At 40.4% G+C, this 21,883-nt stretch overlaps 1 protein-coding gene across 2 annotated transcripts in view; it reads left to right on the top strand.

Annotated features, from left to right (window-relative positions):
- The window catches only part of galnt18b (UDP-N-acetyl-alpha-D-galactosamine:polypeptide N-acetylgalactosaminyltransferase 18b), a 116,953-nt gene that overhangs the window by 44,390 nt on the left and 50,680 nt on the right, over positions 1-21,883 (top strand). For both annotated transcript variants that reach the window (XM_017707268.2, XM_017707270.2), the window contains exons 2-3: positions 10,454-10,649; positions 13,271-13,437. In XM_017707268.2, coding sequence (XP_017562757.1) covers positions 10,454-10,649; positions 13,271-13,437 — 363 coding nt within the window. The remainder of the gene's footprint in view (positions 1-10,453; positions 10,650-13,270; positions 13,438-21,883) is intronic.

The raw sequence follows: 21,883 nt of genomic DNA, 5'->3' as shown, positions 1-21,883 counted from the left end.
TTTTACCTTTACTTATTTACTTTCTGTAGAATGATTATCTGAGTCTCACCACAAGCATTTCAATGCATAAATGTCCTGACGTGCAAATGATAAATAAACCTGAACTTGAAATGCTTGATATATTCGCACCTATGACCACCTCACAGCAGCTGAACTCTGTATTACTACGTCATGTCACACAAAATATTCTGTTAATGTAATGATCTTTGACTCTCATGCTGCTCGCGTGAACCACCAAATGTCCTGATAAAGAGCCCAATTTTTTTCGGCGGCCGACAACTTATTTTCGTAACTAGAACTAGGCTGGTCACTTAGCTAACTGGCTAAAAGATAGCAAACATGCTAGGATTAATATTACAGGCTTTGATTGTTATAAAACAACAATATAAATACTAAAGAATGTCACGTGTATTGCTTACATGCTTCAAATGCCTGTTTCAGTCAGATCTGCCGGACACACGCTGCATCTCAAATGGCTCTGTGTTCATTAGTGGTATGGAACTTTTGAAATTCTAGCTTTTACAGCCAAGTAGTGCACTCTTTGTCCAGTGTGGATGTGGCTGAATCCCCAATTACCATTTTTTAGCTATATTATGCTCTGTTGGAGTGCAGGAGCCAGTATTTAAATCCTATGTAGTGCACTGTGTAGGGAGTAGGGAGCCATTTGAGATTCAGCAGGGTTTGAGAAAAAGGGTGTTATTTTGGTGCTAAATAAGAGTCAAATTTGTGACCAAAAAGTACTTATAAAGTGAATGTTTCTGTTTTAAGCAGTGCTACGTTCTGATGTTTGTTTACATTATTGTACCAAATAATGGTAATAATGTACAAAAAGTTACAAAGTCCATGAAATGATCACAATATAAAGATGAGTAAAAATTCTGCTTTGCGTCAGGAAGAACCGCCTTGCCTGTGATTAAATCGCAATTATGCACAGCTTCTTGGGCTTAATTATGTCTATGGAAAATGTTCTTACACATTTTTTAACTGTCATGTAGCAAGAATATGGCTGTATATCACTGTTGTCGGAAGAAAACCTTTTTGTCGTTTTTCAGTTTTTGACATAATTTGAAAATGCCTGTTGCTGTTTACATTATCTACCAATTTCATGTTGAATAGACTAAAAGAAACGGCCCAAAGTAACTTGGAAAAAATTTGGTTCCATTGATTTACATTGAAAGTAAAGTCTCCTGTAGAGTTGCTATTTTGGAGATACAAGGTTTTGTTCAGACAACAGTGATATGTATGTATACAGTCATAAAAGCCCTATATTTGGTATTAACAAAGTAGATCTACTTAAACATTAAAATCTTTTATTTACACAGCCTGGCCCTCAGGCCAGTAACACAGGTGACGGCGCTGCTTTGAAAAAACTCTGCAATTGATAGGCTGCTCGCTTTGTTTTCATGTCATCGTCGCAATCTTTTGGACTAATTTGGTAATCGTTTGACGGAGCATGCCGCTCACAGTTTGAAAGGCGGGCGTACTGGATATTTTTTATGGCTGTGAAAGTTGTGCTTTGACTTGGATACAGTTACCATACATTGTTCGCAACTTGTTATTGTACTATTTCTTAATGTGTATTTGTTTCAGTTTTGTTATAAACATGTTCAATGGGAATTTATAATGTGTTACATTGGAATGAGGAGGATTTTCAGGCATTGTCCTCCTCGCAAATGTCACGTGTTCCACAGCACCATTAAAAGACGTAGAGAAAATTGAACTCCTAGGAACCGTGCAAGACCTGACAGACCACCACAGGAGGGTGGATACACTGAATGCTAGAAAAAAATACTGTTATATTTATATGTTATTGAGACTTCTACACTCACCAGCCACTTTATTAGGTACACCTTGCTAGTAAAAGGTTGGACCCGCTTTTGCCTTCAGAACTGCCTTAATTGTTCGTGGCATATCAATAAGGTGTTGGAAACGTTCCTCAGAGATTTTGGTTGGTTATTTGAGTTACCGTTACCTTTCTATCATCTCAAACCAGTCTGCCCATTCTCCTCTGACCTCTCACATCAACAAGGCATTTTCGTCCACACAACTGACCGCTCACTGGATATTTTCTCTTTTTTGGACCATTCTCTGTAAACCCTAGAGATGGTTGTGCGTGAAAATCCCAGTAGATCAGCAGTTTCTGAAATACTCAGACCAGCCCGTCTGGCACCAACGACCACGCCACGTTCAAAGTCTCTTAAATCACCTTTCTTCCTTCTTTCGTACTGTTCCCTGATGCTTACTTGTGTTTAATGGCTGTTTTGACTGGAAATGAAAGAAATGAAAGTATGATTTCTGCTTCTACACAATACTGTATTTGAATTTAGCCAAGAATGGAATGTTTGGTTCTAGCTCTTTTATAGGAATGTAGGAGGAATCCAGATATAAAGGATGTTTCCATGCGGTAAATACTGAACAATTTAGGAGTCAATCATTTCTCTGCTCAGAGCATTGAGACTGAAAAGGATGGAGAGTTTGTATTAAAACATCTTAAAACATATGGCTCCCCTTCCACAATGGCTGAGCTCTATTCACGAAGGTCACAATGAAAACTCTCTTTATCCGAAGCTGTTTCTCAGATGAAGGTCACTTTTGCCCTCATTCAGTATGTGTTCTTTGCTTTTCCTGTGAGAGCAATGATTATACAGAGGCTAAAGGTGTAAATAGCTTTAAGGGCGTAGATTTGTTAGCACCACTCCCCTCATTTACATGTTTAATTACTCAACTGTGTTACTTTTTGCACTGGCTGCTGCAGATTTTTTTCTGGCACATGACAGATTAGCCCAACAACAGCCCTGCATGGCATAATGGTGACATTGATTTAATTGCAGCATGTTTGTAAATGATTAAAGGCCTGGTTTACACGTTCTTCTGTCCTACAGATATTTTTCAGCTTCGTATTGCATGCTTGTCGCTGGTCAGGTTTGTGGCAGTATTACTGCTTAGAAAGCGCCATCCAGCTACCCTTAGACTAGAGGGAATAAAATGAGAGGTAATGAAATCACAGACACAGCTTCACGCATGAGGGAGAATTATTTTTGCGCTAGTTAGAGGGCACATAACCCTTTACATACTGAAATTCCATTTTATCCAGTCTGTGTAGCAGGACATAGGGGCGCGCAGCTTGACGGAGCCCATTTCTGCTGTATAAGTCTGAAGCCGTGCTGGAAAGGACAGTGTTTATCCAGAGCCAACGCAAGGAGTGCACCCCATTCCAGCATCCTGGACCCAACAGAGCCTTCTTTGATTCAGCTTGTGCTCCGTGGCTGACCTGCGCGCTCTCACTTTCCCCACTGCTGACTGTTTGGCCATGCCTGCTCACTGGCCGTCCACAATGCCACTTCCTCATGTTGCCTGTCTGCCCTCCATCAGCTCCTTCAGCCTCGCATTGTTCAGGATATCAAATGCCCGGCTCAAACAAACACTAGCTTTTTAAGAAAGCTCTGGCTGCTACGTGACCCTCTCTTGTGGGATACGCACCTGCATTGTAATAAGAAGCCTGGCTGGCTTTTGTAATACAGGTGATACTGAATGTAGCCATTTTGGGCAGGCCAGCTTCTCGTTTGTCTGCTACCTGAAGTATGTGGATACATTACCACTGATATGTTTGATGTTCAAGTATCAGGGGTCTAGAAGAATGTGATTTCCTTTAGCGGAGAGCCTTCTGGTGCAGGGTGGAGGATGCGCTATTGTATCCACATCCTCCCCAACCAAGTGTCCCAAGCTATCCAAACAGGAAAGGTCACAGCAGACATTCAAACACAAAGGTCGAAAAAAATGAAATATTGTCAGCGCAAAAGAGGTTGTATTCACTGTAATAGAAATAATAGTACCATTATTGGTTCTTATGGCCCAGAGGATTGTTTATTTTGGGCAAGGTTGTTTGTAAAAGAATACACAGCATTTTTTCTTCTTTTTTGGACGTATACCAATTACCATGACATTGCATTTTGGGTCTTTAAGAATGATGGGATGTTTTAGTAAAGTCAACGTGACCACAATTGGTCTGTCCATTCTTATGATCACCAAAGTAAAACATACTTAGAAAGCAGGACCCTAACCTGGCATGTATTTATGTAGAACAGTTCACATTGTTTGAGGGGGGTGGTGGCAGCTATAGTCATGAATGCATCTACATGCATGAATAGTATAAAATATCAGCTCTGAAGAAAGGAGGATTTTCTAAAATCAGTTAGTTCCGGCCATGCCAGCTGATTGGTTGAGAGGCGTTCTAACCGTGCTGATATTTCACAAACACTATCACTCCGCTGAGACGCCGTTGCTAAGCAACGTGTTTGACGTTCAAACCATTTGAACATTTTTACTTTACTTTTACTTTGCCACAAACAGAAAATGGACACTTTTAAAATCACGTTTGACCCACAGTGGTCAAATGGTCAGACTCTGAAGATGAGACAACACTAAATTCCCAAACTGTCATCACCACTGAGCAGCTTTTCAGTCGGCAGCTGTGACAGAAGAACAGCTGAACAACCTGGAATCAACCAGAAATTAACCCAATACCATTTACCAAACATGTCGTCTGACCTTCAGAGTCTGACCAAACCGGACAGAGCCATAAAACTGACCCAATAAAAAACAGAAAAGCTGCTCAGTGGTGATGGCAGTTTGGGAATTTAGTGTAAGGAGCTGGAGAACAAACTGCCAGCGGTGCAGCAAGTGGGCGGAGCTTGTTACTCTGACGTAGCAACAAGCTGCTTGTTAAGGAACTATAATTTGGAGCAACTGAACATTAAAACATATTAAACTCTGCGTTCACGCCCAGTTAATTCATTTCTTACTGTATTTATTTAACTGTTGTATAAAAGCAATAGAACACTCGAGGAGTGTGTTATCACTATAACATCATGGCTGTGATGATCTACAGCGACCAAATCACAGCCGTGGTATTACTTCGTGATAACACACTCCCTCTCGGGTTCTATTACTTAATTCTAAAGCATTGTGCATACACCTCCTCAATTTCTCAATAGTGCATTCTCAAAACACGTGGTAGAGATTGACATTTTGTGATCCACATTGCCTCCTACGTAATGACCTAATGATCTTGTTATGAAAACTAATTATATTTCCACAGAATTCCCTCCAAATTTTTGAGTGAGTAGTTTTACATTTACATTTATGGCATTTGGCTGACGCTCTTATCCAGAGCGACTTACGATTTGAGCATTTTTACACAGGTAGGCAAAGGTGATGTTAGGCGTCTTGCCCAAGGACTCTTATTGGTATAGTGTAGGGTGTTCCAGGTGGGGTAAGTTTTCCATTGTTGTGTGTAAGTATTTTCCCAAACCTCCCTGGAAATGTAAGTACCACACCTACTCCAGCATTTTTCATCTTAATCTCTGTTTGCCAAGCGTGTGGCACATAGTTAATAAAATCACTTTGACAGACAATAATTTCCTTCTACTTAGAAAAGAATGGAGAACCTGTTGACTAGAATAGAATAGAAGCAAAGTGGCAGGTGCTTCAGCTCCTGCCTTGGGTTCTTTTGTATAACGGTCGACTGATTATCAGCCTGATATTTGTCATGTTTCCTGATCATCAGAGTCAGCTTTTCAACTTGTGTTCTTGCCGATAAAAAGCTTATATTTGAGTTATGCACATCTTACCACTGCTTCTGGCTCAGTGTCCCACCCACAGCCATAGTGGATTGGTCAAAGTCAGTATGACATATTGAGCACAACCTGTCAGCCTCAGTACCGTTTCGATGTTATGCCTTGGATGAGACCTGGACCTTGGGTGGAATGAAAGTAATCAAACAGTCTTCACGCTTGTTGCCTCTGCGTTTGGAAACAAGCTGTGTGTGTATTTTCTTCTATATTGCACAGAGCAGTGAGGACGTGTTGCAGATGAACAGCACAGTAGTTTGGCGAAAAGCACAACTCATTAAACAGCACAACTTCACTCACTCAGTCTTGCACATACAGCTTCATCTGTGAATTTCCAAGTCTGCACATTTGTCGTCTAATATCCTATTGCTGGTGGTTCAGAACCAGCCTGAAACTTCACATTTATTTGGTGAAAGTTAGCTTAGTGCACTTGAGAGAAAACACTGTGCAGCCTTGAGCTTCTTCATTTGTTCGCATCTATCTGCAATTAACCTCTTAACAAATTTGGATTTTAAAGCCTTTAGACCACCGTCAGAGCGATAGCTTGTGGGTTTGTTTTATAACGACTAAAATTACAGACTTAATAAAGCTGTCTTTCAGGTAACCGAGAGAAACCTCTGCAATAATAATGAATGATAATAATAAGAGAAGCAGAAAGTTTATTAAGTGGTGCATTAAACATTTTTCACTTTCTATTTTGTGTAGGAATTGCATTCCTCTACGTTTTTTACACTATAACCTTCAAATTTACAACAAATGGATATCAGCCCATATGGATCTTTCTATGAAATTGGTTTAAAGGCGGAATCAGAAACAAATATCAGACTTTTTATAGACTTGGGCTTTATACTAAAATCCCTTTACTTTGAGTATTAATGTGATGATTGAACATTGCATCACTGTCTATCACTGAAACAGTCATAATGGTGCTAAAACTTTACCGGTAGTGTTCTGGTAGTGACAATTTTAAGTATAACTCGGAAATGCTAGCCAGTACACGGCTGGCAGACACAGCTTTGAACAGTTGTACACACATAAAGTCATGATATTTTTAATTTCAGAAAGGTTACAAGCAGACTTTCTTTCTTTGTTTCTTGCTTTTACTGTAAGTTAACATTTTGGAGATATGAGGTTTTCTTTCGACAACAGCAATATATTTAGGTCATTGTGTAACGCGGAGCGATAAGGCGGACGCATGTGCGGAGGTAAGCGACTTTTATTAAGGGCAAATCCAGGGTCATAGTCGAGACAGTCCAGGTTCATATAGCCAACACGGACAGATTGGGGGACAGACATGACATAAACCTGAATAAACAGCAAACAGAGACCGAGACATCAAACAAAGACGGGCAAACCCAGGGCTTAAATACACGGAACAATGAGGGACAGGTGAACACAATCAGGGGCGGAGTAACAAAACCAAAACAAACGCACATGGAGTGGGAGGAGCCAATCGTGACACATTGCTATCTCAAAGAATGTCTTGGTTTAAGAATGATTAAGATTTAAATCATGAAATGAATCTAAATAGTCTGAATAGGTAATTGTTTTTTAAAATTGTTTTTTTTTTTTAAGTGGGACTACAGCTGTAAATATCAGGTAATAACCACTGAAATTGTGATCTGTCGTCTCAGGTTTATCTTTTGATCTTAAAAGCAAATAGATGTCTCAGCGGATAGCAAAAACAGAAGAATTGGCCTTGCCATGCCAGTACTTTGGGATGAGACTGTAGCTGTGTAATACAGCTGATACAAGAGCACTTCTCATTATGTGGCCATGTGCATAAAATACAAGCCCCACTGTAATCATTTCACTTCCAGCTTCGTTTAATATCACCATATACTGTGGCGTTTGACTGCTCCCATTACATAATAGCCCAGAGATGTAATGTAGACCTACGGGAGTTATAGTGGAAGGCTTTATTTGGGCCATAAAATGAAGACTGTTTAAACCCAATCTTTTAAGAGGTGAACAATCTCCTGCAGAACGTTCCAGCGTTTTGGTAGCTCGCATGTTATTTTCTTGCTTCTTATCATTTTCGCTAGAGCTTTTAAGTTCCATTCGCATTGTGTAAGGTTTGTCGTGACTGTAAATCTCTTTTTAAACAAGAAGATGTTTTTTTTTTCATCACAGTGTTGTACTGAAACTGATGCAGGGCTCTCTATTTATTATGAGATTGATCTACATTAGATTATACAGTATGTGTTAAATGGCCTTGAAACTCTGGGTGAATGTAGGAAAATACAGTGGAAGTGGAATGAATCACTGTTGATGATTGATCAATCTTACAAATTGCTTTCATAATAGCAGAGGCCTAGTATACCTTTCAATTGGGTGCATTTTTATCTGTTGGGTTAAGGAAGAAATGCAAATAAAAGAAAGAATATAATGTATTTATTAAATGTATTTATTATTTGTTGTATTTATGTATTATTTCATGTATTTATTCAATTAAATCTTATGGAAACAACAGATGGTCAAAGTTCAGACTAATACAAACACTACTATTCTTTAGTGTTGTCGTCAAAACGGTTAGAGGCAAGTCAGAGTTAAGACCAAGACTTGGAACATATCAAGTCCAAGACAAGACCAAGACCAGATTAACCTCTTAAATGGCCAGGGCCCATCAGCGAGCCCAAAGTTTTATTTCACACTTCTATAACTAAAATAGCTCAGCCAGTTTGCATTGAAGGCCCTGTAGTTGGGGAGTAATAAGCCTTAGTATGTAGCATAGTAGTATAAGCCTGGGACTTTAAGGGGCCAAGCAAAATAAAAAATTTATTTGTTTGTGGCTCATTGTAAATACTTTATCTTTAATTATATGATTAATAAATACAACCCCAATTCCAGTGAAGTTGGGACGTTGTGTAAATCCTAAATAAAAACAGAGTACGATGATTTGCAAATCCTTTTCAACCTATATTCAATTGAATGCACAACAAAGACAAGATATTTAATGTTCAAATGGATAAACTTTTGTTTATTTTTGGATAAATATTGTTTTTTGCAAATATTCACTCATTTTGAATTTGATGCCTGCAACACGTTCCAAAGAAGTTGGGACAGGGGCGTGTTACCACTGTGTTACATCACCTTTCCTTTTAACAACACTAAATAAGCGTTTGGGAACTGAGGACACTAGTTGTTGAAGCTTTGTAGTTGGAATTCTTTCCCATTCTTGCTTGATGTACAACTTCAGTTGCTCAACAGTCCGGGGTCTCTGTTGTCATATTTTGCGCTTTATAATGCGCCACACATTTTCAATGGGAGACAGGTCTGGACTGCAGGCAGGCCAGTCTAGTACCCACACTCTTTTACTATAAAGCCACGCTGTTGTAATGTGCAGAATGTGGCTTGGCATTGTCTTGCTGAAATAAGCAGGACGTCCCTGAAAAAGACGTTGCTTGGATGGCAGCATATGTCCAAAACCTGTATGTACCTTTCAGCATTAATGATGCCTTCACAGATGTGCAAGTTACCCATGCCATGGGCACTAACACACCCCCACACCATCAGAGATGCTGGCTTTTGAACTTTGCTCTGATAACAATCCGGACAGTCCTTTTCGTCTTTGGCCCGGAGGACACGACGTCCATGATTTCCAAAACCAATTTGAAATGTGGACGCGTCAGACCACAGGACACTTTTCCATTTTGCGTCAGTTGAGATCTCAGTTGAGCTCAGGCCCAGAGAAGGCGGCGGCGTTTCTGGGTGTTGTTGATATATGGCTTTCGCTTTGCATGGCAGAGTTTTAACTTGCACTTGTAGATGGAGCAACGAACTGTGTTCACTGACAATGGTTTTCTGAAGTGTTCCTGAGCCCATGTGGGAATATCCGTTACAGAATGATGTTGGTTTTAAATGCAGTGCTGCCTGAGGGATCGAAGGTCATGGGCATTCAGTGTTGGTTTTCTGCCTTGCTGCTTACTTGCAGAGATTTCTCCAGATTCTCTGAATCTTTTGATGATATTATGGACCATAGATGATGAAATCCCTAAATTCCTTGCAACTGCATGTTGAGAAACGTTGCTCTTAAACTGTTGGACTATTTGCTCATGCAGTTGTTCACAAAGTGGTGAACGTCGCCCCATCCTTGCTTGTGAACAACAGAGCCTTTCAGGGATGCTCCTTTTATACCCAATCATGACACTCACCTGTTTCCAATTAACCAGTTCAACTGTGGAATGTTCCAAACAGGTGTTTTTTGAGCATTCCTCAACTTTCCCAGTCTTTTGTTGCCCCTGTCCCAACTTCTTTGGAACATGTTGCAGGCATCAAATTCAAAATGAGTGAATATTTGCAAAAAACAATAAAGTTTATCTGTTTGAACATTAAACATCTTGTCTTTGTAGTGTATTCAATTGAACATAAGTTGAAAAGGATTTGCAAATCATTGTATTCTGTTTTTATTTGTTTTACACAACATCCCAACTTCATTGGAATTGGGGTTGTAATATTTTATAGTGTATTTTGCAATTTATAGTCTAAAATGTTCCATTCGCATTGCGTAAGATTTCTTGTGACTGTAAATCTCTTTTTAAACAAGAAATTGATTTTTTTTTCTTCACAGTATCATTGAAACTGATGCAGGGTCAAGTTCCAGATTATACAGTATGAATTTGATGGCCATGAAACTCTGTAAAATACATCTGAAGTGACATGAATCACTGTTGATGATTGATCAATCTTACAAGATGCTTTCACCTCATGAGTGCCACATCTCTCACTCTATCCCTGTCAGGAGGATTATTTTTGTGCAGGCAGTCTCTTAAACAGTGTATCAATGTGTATCAACATGCATGTCTTTTCTTCTGGCCTGACAGAGACCCCACTGAAAGGAGATGACAATCAGGCAGACAGATCTTTTGCTGACTCCTCCCTGTTCAGCCACTGGGGTCAAGAGCTGAGTCCCGAGAGCAGGAGAGTGGCCCTCAAGATGTTCCAGTACTACGGCTACAATGGCTACCTCAGCGACCGGCTGTCCATGGACAGATCCATCCCGGACTATAGACCTGAAGGGTGAGATTGAGCTTTGATTTGAGGGCTCTTACAGGATTTGATATTTAAATCTTCACTAGAATTACACTTGTAGTGCCCTTGAGCTAATTGACCTTGTGGTAGGTTTTGATTAGGATGCCTTTAAAACGTTTCTTGAAGTCTGCAGTGTTTAGTTCCCTGTAACTGACTGGATGTTAGCATTCACAGTCATATGTTTACGTTGCAACATATGCATTTTAATTGGGTGCATTTTTATCTATTGATTTGAGTGTAAATAAATGAAAAGTGTAAATAAATGAAAGTAGAAAATGCGTTTATTAATTCACGTCATGGCTCTTACGGAAACAACAGATGTTTCAGGTTCAGACTAACACAAACACTACTGTTTGTTAGTGTTGTAGTCAAGACCATTAGAAACGTGTCAGCGTCAAGACCAAGACCTGAACACATCGAGTCCGAGTCGAGACCAAGACCTGAACACATCGAGTCCGAGTCGAGACCAAGACCTGAACACATCGAGTCTGAGTCAAGACCAAGACCTGAACACATCGAGTCAGAGTCAAGACCAAGACCTGAACACATCGAGTCCGAGTCAAGACCAAGACCTGAACACATCGAGTCCGAGTCAAGACCAAGACTTTCTAGTAGTCGAGTCCAAGTCAAGGTTGAAGCCGGGAGTGGAAGAGATTGAGACAAGACCAAGACCAGATTAAGCTTTTTTTTCACAATATATAAGTAAAAAGAAGAGGTGGAAAAATGTCATTTGTTTGTGGCTCATTGTAAATACTTTATCATTAATTATGTGAATAATAAATAATATTATATTTTATGTATTTTGCAACACATAAAATGTAAAAATATATAGTCTAAAATATTTCTAATTATCATTATATTACAAGCAAATTATGATGAGGTTATTTTCTGTCCCTTTTCTTAATTTGGACAGGTTATATCTACCATTGTGTCATGAATGAATCAGGCACAGGGCACTGCGGCCAGTACTTTGAGACTCCTGATGTAAATAAAGGAATGTTTATTTCCGTTTGAAGATTTTGTTGATATTCATTAATGATAGAATAAAGATCAGCTTTTAAATGACCTCAGATGGAGGCATCATACTCGGCTATTCTCCACAAGAATTTCGGAGTCCTCCTTACCCCGAGGCTGAGATAAAACAATGAGACTGAGACAAGACAGAGACTGTTCATTGGTCTCAAGACCAACACTAATGTTTATATACTTGAGCTTAAGCTGTGTCTCATCAGTTTGGAGTTACTCAGTATTGACAGCTTGGAAGCATGATAGCAAGATGCTCACTTTAAGCTTGTGTAATACCTAAAAAGAATCTAACCAATTACTGAAGGTTTATATTTTTTACACAGTTTTCTTCCCAATTTAGTCATTTCCAATTCCACCTCCTAGTTAGGACTCCCCAAATCACACGATGCTATCAACACAAGGAGGGTGAAGGCTAACACAGGCTTCCTCCGAGACCTGTGATGCGCCACCGCTTCTTTTCGAACGGCTGCTCAAGCGATGTCACTGGACAGCTGAACCCCGCTCTGAGGAAATCGCCAACCGCCAAACAGACACCTGCACTGACTAGCATTGCATTGAGTGTTGGGGGAGAAGGGGGGGTCATCCTACCCACCCAGAGAGAGCGAGGCCAGTTGTGCTCTCTAGGACTCCTGGCTACGGATGGCTGTTGCATCACCAGGGATCGAACTCACGATCTCCTGATGATAGGGCCAACACTTAGGCTGTTGCGCCACTGCATGTTTTATTGTGTGCTGTGAGCATCCTGTTCAGTCACAAATGTTCTTCGGATATGATTTGATATTGTAAATAATTTTGGTCAAAATAATGCAGCTCTTTAACATAATGCTAAGGATTCATCAGTGTTATTATATTGCAAGGCAAGTCACAATTGCTGTTAATAGCAATATAATTGCAATATAGTATTTAGTGCTTCTTGTAAAGCCCCGTCTAAAAGGCTCTTTTCTATAAGTATTTATATAAGTGTTAAGATGTGATTGGCTGCTCTTTTTAGATGGTATAGCATGCACAAAGTTAAAAAAAGTCATGTTTTTTTTCTGAATGTTTCTTTCTTGTTTGCACTGATGAGTACCCAGCTCTGTATCTCACTCAGACTAACACTATTTTGACATGCATTGAAAGTGGAGTTTTAGGTTTGAAAAGAAAAGCACTCTTCTCTGACCTGTAATTACTGAATGTGTCTTCCTTCCAGAAAGACTTGCTTGCGTTCGTGCTCTGTTTTTTTTTTTTTTTTTTTTTTTTTTGACTTCTTCTGAATGGAGTTAAATTCCAGTGAATGTCACAGCCGGTCTGCTCACGGATCTCAGAGGCACTTTGAACAACTTGAAAAACTCCCACATCGATCTAGTTTTCAGCAGCTTATTATACACTCGAGGATGTAACCCTGTCAGGAACATCAGAACGTTTGACTCAACCAACACTAGTCTCACTGCCTGTCAGAGGCATCAAAATGTTGACTGAAATAACACTGGGAGAAAAACAACATTTAGATGCCGACATTTGAGCAGGTGCTTTTCTGATTTTCTGACTACTTGTTCTTCAGTGGCCCCTTTTCTTCCTCTCTTACCTCCCACTCTTTTTTGCAGGTGTAAGAACATCTCCTACCCATCCAACCTCCCTCAGGTCAGCATTGTGTTCATCTTTGTGAACGAAGCGCTCTCTGTCATCCTACGCTCCATCCACTCCGCCATGCACAGAACTCCAAGCCACCTTCTCAAAGAGATCATATTGGTGGATGACAACAGCAACACTGGTGGGTCTCCAACCTGCACTCAAAGCTAATTATGTACTTTTGTGGTAGCTGTGTAGCACTTGTCTTTTGTCCAAGCCACTGCTTAGAAATAGTCTAAGCAGTGAAATTTGAATGTAGTTTATGAAGCTTATATAAGATTTCTAAAAGGCCCTTTTTTTCTTTGTATCTTCAAAGCATGCTAATAATTTTTTGCTATCAGGATGTAAAGAGTAATCCAAGAAAAATGAAAAAAATATTTCTAAAATAATTCACCTACTCCACTTTTAACCCAACTCTGAACACACAAAGACCACAAATCGTCTATTAGTTCTCTGTCATCTGGGAGGCCATTAAGGACTATTTAAGAGCGACAACTTTAAAGAACCTGAAATCATTATTCTGTGGTTTCTTTTCAAAGAGAGTATCATTTTCTGAGACACTGACTCAAGTAAGTCTGGAGCAAAACATTAGCAGGAACATGTAACTCCTTTTTTTTGTTCTCTGCCATGTTCCACTTTTTCTCCGTGCTAATGCTTATAGTCTTAATAGTAACCCTATGTACAATTTATCGACTTTCTTTAATCTAACCCTTTAATGTGCTTAATTAGAGGCTATGCATGTTGGATTAAAGTGATAGGTGTAAGAATACTAATTAGCAGCAAGTGGAAATATTTGCCTAGAGAAGATTATGACTGAGAGAGCTACTGCTGAGCTTTGAGGTTGCCCTGCCAGCGTTTGCCTGATATCCCGTTTTATTGTGCCGGCCGGTGCGTTTGCCTTCAGGCTGTGTTAATGGAGAGAGAACCGTTTTGTCTCCTCATACACCGTAACCAACTGATGGCGTTTGCAAGTGGGTCAGCCAGAACATATGGTGCTCCAGCTGAGAGGAGGTAGCAAGAGAGATCCGCCGCACACACGGCTCACGTTAGATTCATCTCACACAAGCCGGACCCATCCTGCCGTGCCTTATCTCCTGAACCTACTGATAATCCCTGCGCCAGGACCCTTCGCTGTAACCTAAGGGAGGAGGGGGACGTGACCTCTACTGGGACTTCATATTTGTTTTCGTCAGGTAGAGAAAGACTCCAGGTACACTGTTCTGTTGTCTCTTTCTCTGTGGATTACAGTGCATTTTTTTATCATTTAATTTTGCACCAAGCCAATGACAAGTGCTGACATTTCACAATGGCATTCCGACGTGCGTGTCAGAGCCTTGTGTCAGATGGTGCCGCTGATAGATTTATCATCACAGTTATGATTGCTAATCTTATATCTGCTAACTGTTGTCACCTGGGCCGCTCAGTGGAGCCACCCAGGACCTTTCAGGCAGCTGCGGCGAGATCCGCCTGCCATCAGGACTGCGTAATGGGCTGAGTTCATTGTGCGCTTCATTAGCATGCTGCCAGCAGAGTGACCACTATGGGAGGAAGGTCAAGGCGACCTGGCTGAGTCCTCGCTAATTGGATGATTTCATGGACCTACGGACTGTTCGGAGGGCACAAAGGATCACTGTGTGTCTCCAAACTCAGACATAGCAGCGTCTCTTCATACACACAGCCAGACCATGCGGTGTGAAGTATCCACTCGAACACAAGTCAACAATGGGATCGTAACCGCGAGACCAGTCTCTGTCAGCTTTCACTCAGATGCAGAGGTGCAGAAAATGAATTAAGCGTGGGAAAAGCAGTGGCAGTAACAGTAATCCCCTGCCTCCTTTGAAAACATGAAAACAGGCTGTCTCTTTTCTCTCTAAAAATATCTGCAGGATATGAAGTGGGATTTGGCATCTTAATCCACTCCCATAGCCTCCTGTCCTTCGCCTCTTCTCCTTAAGGCTCCCATGCTGTTTTCTCTGGTCACAGTCTCTGGTCTTTCTCTGGTATTTTCACACTTGGACCTTTTCAGTGTCTGAAATGGACCACTGAGCCATGGCTTTCTCTGTACATGTGAACACGTCAAACAAAGTCAAATCCCTCTAAACGGCCTCAGAAACTTAATTGACTTGAGATCATCTCTCGAGGGAGTCTCAGGTGGTTCATTTGCAGTTCTGAAAGATCTGTGCATTATGAAAGCAAAACAGCCTCTGTCCTCTTGTGCTTTATGGCAACGACCCCAGGATAACTGTACGCTCTTCCAGCACTTCAGTGGGCAAAACAGACCATCAAGGATCATTTATAAGGTTCTACTCAGTATAAAGCCTCTCTGTGATCTCATAACAGCAGCACTGATGTATTAATACATTAAGATGTGAGAGCCTGAGTGATTTTAACATGTTTAAGGCTAATGCTAGACATGCACGCAATGAGTTTTAAGCTGCTTTCAGACTGAACGCTGAATAAATTGCAGTTCTCTGCTGCTCTTTCAAATACATTGTTTTCATTGCAGACACGGATTTTCACTGGGTGGAGCTCAGTGAGGAGCACAGCAGAAAACAGATCCCACCACAGCAGACACCCAGGGTTGTTTTTTACAATATTACCTGATATACCTAGGTCAGTCATTTCTGTAGGGTCAGTAGAAATGCAGCAGACGTGTCTGGTAGATCCTCTCACCACGGTTAGTTTTAGCAAAGAAAGCAACCCACTTCGCAGGCTTTGCGCACAGCATCACTGATGCGAAAGGAGTCTGAGTTCTAATGGAGTTATGGTCTGAAGAAGAAGTGGTTCGAGATCTCATCAATGCGAAAAAGGACCATAAAGAAGGTCCGCTTTATAGTTCTTAGAGCTTTTGCAGTTGGTTCCGTTTCAGGATCTCTTTAACAGAACTCAATTTGGTTCATTTAAAAAAAGCTATGTATGAAAACAACCAGAGAGACTGCATGGGGTGTGTATGAGACTTTATCCTGGTGGTCTTGGTGAATCGACTGTTCAGATACATCTGCAGGTCACTCTGAAGCTGAGTTTGGCTGTCCTCAGCTAGGTGCATTCTAGAGAGATTTGGGGGTGATGTACAAGTATGGATTGTGAAACAGGCTGATTGAGTTTGACTGAGAGCCAGTGGAAACGCTAGAATTGTACAGGGCTCATTGCAAAAAAATGAAGCTCCACTCTTGCTTCATGAAAAAGTCTGTTTTAGTCCATCCTTGCACTGTGAGAAGATATTTAAGTGCTGTGGGACTAAAAGCTGTAAAGAAGCCATTACTGAAAAAAGGTAATAACCACAAAATACAATAAAACCAAGAAGGTTCTGATGACCATAGCATCATTGAATGTGTTTGTGGAAAGCTAAAAATGCAATCAATTCCTAAGACAGACCTTTGGAGCTGTAGAAAAAAAAGATACTTGCAGATTTCTTTGAAAACTGAAAGCAAGTCCCCTGAAAAGAATAGAAAGTGTAGAAGTGACAAAATGTGGACACATTTAATGCTGAAAGAAAGGTTATACTTTATTTTGAGTGTCCTTTTAGATTAAACAAGCACTCAGCAGACTCTCACTAACATGTCAAAATATTAGGGTTATGATTAGGTTTTTGGTTGAGGTTAAGGTTAGGGTTAAGATTAGGGCCAGGGTTAAGGTTAGGTTATAGGTTAAGGTTAAGGTTAGGGTTAGGATTAGGGCCAGAGTGAGGGTTAGGTTGTGGGTTAAGGTTAAGGTTAGGTTTAGGATTAACAAGAGAACATCTACAAGATATTTACTTTACTGTATTCAGATGCTTCACTACTGCTACTTCACTGATGTTATTCATGTGTTACTGATAATATGTTAAAAGTTAAAAATTGATCATCTACAAAGGACCGCTCCAAATAATGCTTTACTGCTTTTATTCTAACTCTGAAAAATGAATAACTTGTATGTAACGGCTGTTTGGTCTAGAATCTTCATGTGTCCATGATTGTAAAATTGGTAAGTAGTTATGTCAAGGGTCCTATGAAGATGTTTGGCCCTTATGCAGTTGCCCTACTTGCTAGTCGTTATGAACCTTTTTTTATGATTATGGTTTTTGTCCCTGTTTTTTTTTTTTATTATTATTCTTTTGTTATTTTTTTATTATTGACATTATATTTGCACACACAGTCAGGTTTGCAGATACAGTTACCTTAGGACATACTTACTCATGGTTAACAGTGGACATGATAGACTAAAGGAGGGAGGGAAAAAAGGGGATGAAATTGACTAATTAGGTCCGTGCCTCAAGGTAAGATATTACAAATTGCCAAATTTGCCGTAACTTATACATTTTCTGATTTAAGTTGTAGGTCAGTTGCTCTAATGGAAGTGCTGTTGTAACTTGGGACAAGAGATCAACAGATGGAACCTGAAGAGTCAACCACAAAAGAAAATACATTTCTTGGCCAAAGATTCTAGTATAAAAAACAGGCGCTTTGTTTTATAGTCAAGTACAGATTCCATATCAAAGTTTAATAGGAATAAAGCAGGAGAGAAGACTGGGCAAACCTTCAATAATTTTTTCTGTTTTTATGATTTTTTTTAAAAGCCAGTAAGCATGTCTGTGCTATACTGCTATATACTTGAATAGCAATTCATAAATAAACACTGTCTTAGCATATTTATAAGGAAGGTATTGTGGATTGGATGTAAAAGACTAGGCTCATGTCAGCCCACAGGCCTCTAAGCAGGTAATCTGTGCTTGGTTATGTGTAATATTTTCTCACCTGGCAGGATTTTTCACCTCCGCACTAGCCCGGTGATGGACATTCACTTCTTCACTGACAGACAGCGCCTAGGGGAATAGAAAATGCCACAGAGGGAGCTCTAAATGTCAGAGTTATACATGAATGAATGGCATTTTCAAAAGTTTGAATATCATATAATGCTGTATATGATGTCTTGTGACAGTCATATTTTGTGGCTTAACAAATAGCCGAACGTACTTCAGAAAAAAGTGATGGTGCCGCCGTTTCTACTCCTGAATGGTCTAATATAATAAGTGCATTGGAGGGAATGCTTTATGAAAGATTGATATCATGGGTCATGACACAAGCAACCTGGAGATAATGGACCTGTTATGCTCTGCGCTTTATTGTGATTCATGCTAAACCATTACTGGTCATTATTCTTCATTCTAATCAATTCACTTTCATTTGAATTTGTTAATTATTAATCTGGAGGGAGGAGGAAAAATGTGATAAAAGTGATGCTCTAATGCGCACTGAGGAAATTCTTTCCTGCAAATACGGAGGAAGAGTCTGCCATCACATATATCATAGTGGAATTTGTTCCGTCATAAAGCTGAAGTCACAAGAGGAGGGAGAGCGTTAACGCAATTTGAGGAGCAGCAAAGCATGTATCAAACTTTGTGTGAAAGGAAAAAATATCACCCAGCAATTCTCTTCACACTCCCTCATGCAATTCCACCTTCTCAGTGATTGATGAGAACTGCAGTTTGCTCAAGGATGAACCATATAGGAGTTTGCTCGGCTGAACCGAACAACCTACGCAAGGGGAAGGTGAATTGGTTCATGTTGGGGAGGCAAGGGGCTCCAAAGCAACGTTTAACTTAACACGCAAAGTTTGGTGTCATGGACCTTGCTTTGTGCACCGGTGTGCAGTCATGTTGGAACAGGAAAGGGCGTCTCCAAACTGTTCCCACAAAGTTGAAGTAGCTACTCGGCCATGGAAGCCCATTCCATGAAGCTCTCTACGCCGTTCTTGAGCTAATCTGAAGGCCACATGAAGTTTGGAGGTCTATAGTGATTGACTCTGCAGAAAGTTGGTGACCTCTGCGCACTATGCACCTCAACATTCGCTGACCTCTCTGTCATTTTACGAGGCCAACCACGTCGTGGCCGGGTTGCTGTCATTCCCAATCGCTTCCACTTTGTTATAATACCACTGACAGTTGACTGTGGAATATTTAGTAGTGAGGAAATTTCACGCCTGGACTTGTTCCACAGGTGGCGTCCGATCACGGTACCGCGCTGGAATTCACTGAGCTCCTGAGAGCGACCCATTCTTTCACTAATGTGTGTAGAAGCAGTCTGCAGGCCTAGGTGCTTGGTTTTATACACCTGTGGCCATGAAGTGATTGGAACACCTGGATTCATTGAGTTGGATGGGTGAGTGAATACTTTTGGAAATATGGTGTAACAGGCCAGCATGTGCCAGCCTGCCCCTCTCTCTTCTCTCATCCCATGAGGCCATTGACTGAGAATCCATTCATTAGCTGGTGCTAATATGTGATGACACTGGGCAGTGAAGCTGTAGGGAACCAGACAAGAGAGCCCACAGGCTGGACAACCTCATTCTCTCTGTACACAGCAGGAAGAGCCATTTCCACATAATATTCTGTTCATGTCTTTCTGTTGCCTTTGGTGCTTGGAAGCCATTGTGAGCCACCATGCCTCATCCAGTAGTCTTATATTCGCAAAGCCTTTGATCATTTGTTTGTTTTAGCAGCAACATATGCATAATTTTGCTGGTAGGATTGGATTACTATGCGGCCTTTGGCCACACCATCTGCTTGTTATTATAAGAAACTGAATGTTTGTCATACAGAGATGTTGGAAGTGATCCGTGCACACACACATGCACACTCATAAAGCATCAATTTGGAACGTGTATCAAACCTTGGCTTCCTCTAATTTAAACATAAATTGAAACCACATCTCTTTTGTCAGCATTTAGTCTGTAATAAAATGCATTGCTTAAATACAGCATGATATGTTTTGCTTATTAACATATCAGCACTAACCTTACTGGCAGGTGTAGACAGATATGAAAAAGTGTGCTGACCACTCTGGACACCAAGTCGGTGAATCTTGTGGACAGATTTAAGAATTTGTGGCCAGAAATTCTTAAATCTGATAGAAACATTATGACAGAAATATAAAACATGTATTGTATGTACATGGTGTTTACAATCAACAAGCATACTTAAGTATTAACTATGCACTAGTCAGATGGTGCTTGTTGACATGAGTCTCCTACATCCTCCTCTTTTTATTATACCAGTTAAACCAGAGACAGGTGTGAATTGATCCTCTTTTATCACAGTATATTTACCCAGATGAAAGACTTCATTCGTCATTTGATCCCACTCACCCACATCCATGTTCATCATTGAACAGTCAGTTCTGCGGGTTTGTTTTTGGGCTTGCTGAAGATCATTATGCTGTAACAGCACTCTGGTTGAAAGCTGCTGCTGTGCTTTTGAATATTGTGAACAAAACATTACATTCTTCTTTAAAAAGGTACTTCAGCCCCAGAAATTCTTTGTTCAACTGGACTCTGAACTTTTGGATAATTCTTTTAACTGCTTCATATTCATCATTAGGTGAACGGAAGACGAGCGTCGAGAATGTTGTCTGTACTGGCACCCAGGTGGTGGAATGGACTCCCACTGGCTGTCCGAACAGCAGAGTCTCTTGCTGTCTTCAAACGTAGACTGAAGACTCATCTCTTTACACAGCACTTAAATGAGCATTGAATTATTGTACTGCACTCTGTATTGTAGTTTATTGTATTGTATTGTATCTTATTGTTATTGTATTGCATTGAATGGCACAGAGTTCTGCGTTCAACTCTGTTTCTTTTTCTCTTGGTGTCTGCAGTGACATATTTGTTTCTAGCAGTATCTGAGCTCAGGACTGACTTTTTCTCTAAGCTATTTGTAACTAGCAAAGATACTTTCTCTAGATTGACAAAGCACTTCTTGTAAGTCGCTCTGGATAAGAGCGTCTGCTAAATGCTGTAAATGTAAATGTAAATCATTATACAACAGTTAGTTTTGGCCACCGATTGGTTGAGAAGTGTTCTAATCACTGTATCACTCCGCTGAGACGCCCTTGCTAAGCAGCGACTTTAACAGCTGTAGGAGATGCTCGAGCCATTTGAATGTTTTTACTTCTTACTTTGCCACAAACAGAAAACGGACACTTTTAAGATCACATTAGACCGACAGACGATTTGGTAAGAAGATGAGACGACACTGAATTCTCAAACTGTCATCACCACTGAGCAGCTTTTCTGTGTCAGAAGAACAGATAAACAACCTGGAATCAGCCAAAAACGAACCCAGTACCATTCGCCAAACTAAATGGGCTGTAAGATGCTTTACAGACTGGACTGGAACAAAACAGGGAGCTGGAGAAAGAACTGCAGACTGTGCAGTGAGTGGACGGAGCTCGTTACTCTGACATAGCAACAAGCTGCTTGTTAAGGAACTATAATTTGGAGGAAGGAACTGAACATTAAAACATTTTGAATGCCCAGTTTATTCATTTCTTACTGTATTTAACTGTTTTATAAAAGCAATAGAACACTCAAGGTCATGTTATCCAATTCTTTGTTATTGTCAGTTCTGCCAGTGACAAGAAATCTATATTTTAATAACTCAGCAATTGCAGGTTATGCTTGGTGCTCTAGAAGGTGTCATTTATGGTAGGAATGTTAACATTCAGACAAAATCTGATTTGGCACAGTTAGTTCCATGTTTGAACAAACAGGCTCTAGATCTTGTATGGTAGTGTCTGGGAGAGTATGTTGAGTCTATGATGGGATTCACGTCC

Source organism: Pygocentrus nattereri, chromosome 15 (assembly GCF_015220715.1).
Source record: "Pygocentrus nattereri isolate fPygNat1 chromosome 15, fPygNat1.pri, whole genome shotgun sequence".
NCBI lineage: Eukaryota > Metazoa > Chordata > Actinopteri > Characiformes > Serrasalmidae > Pygocentrus > Pygocentrus nattereri.
Note: the sequence above shows the minus strand (reverse complement) of the source record. Positions and strands in the feature narration are given on the sequence as shown.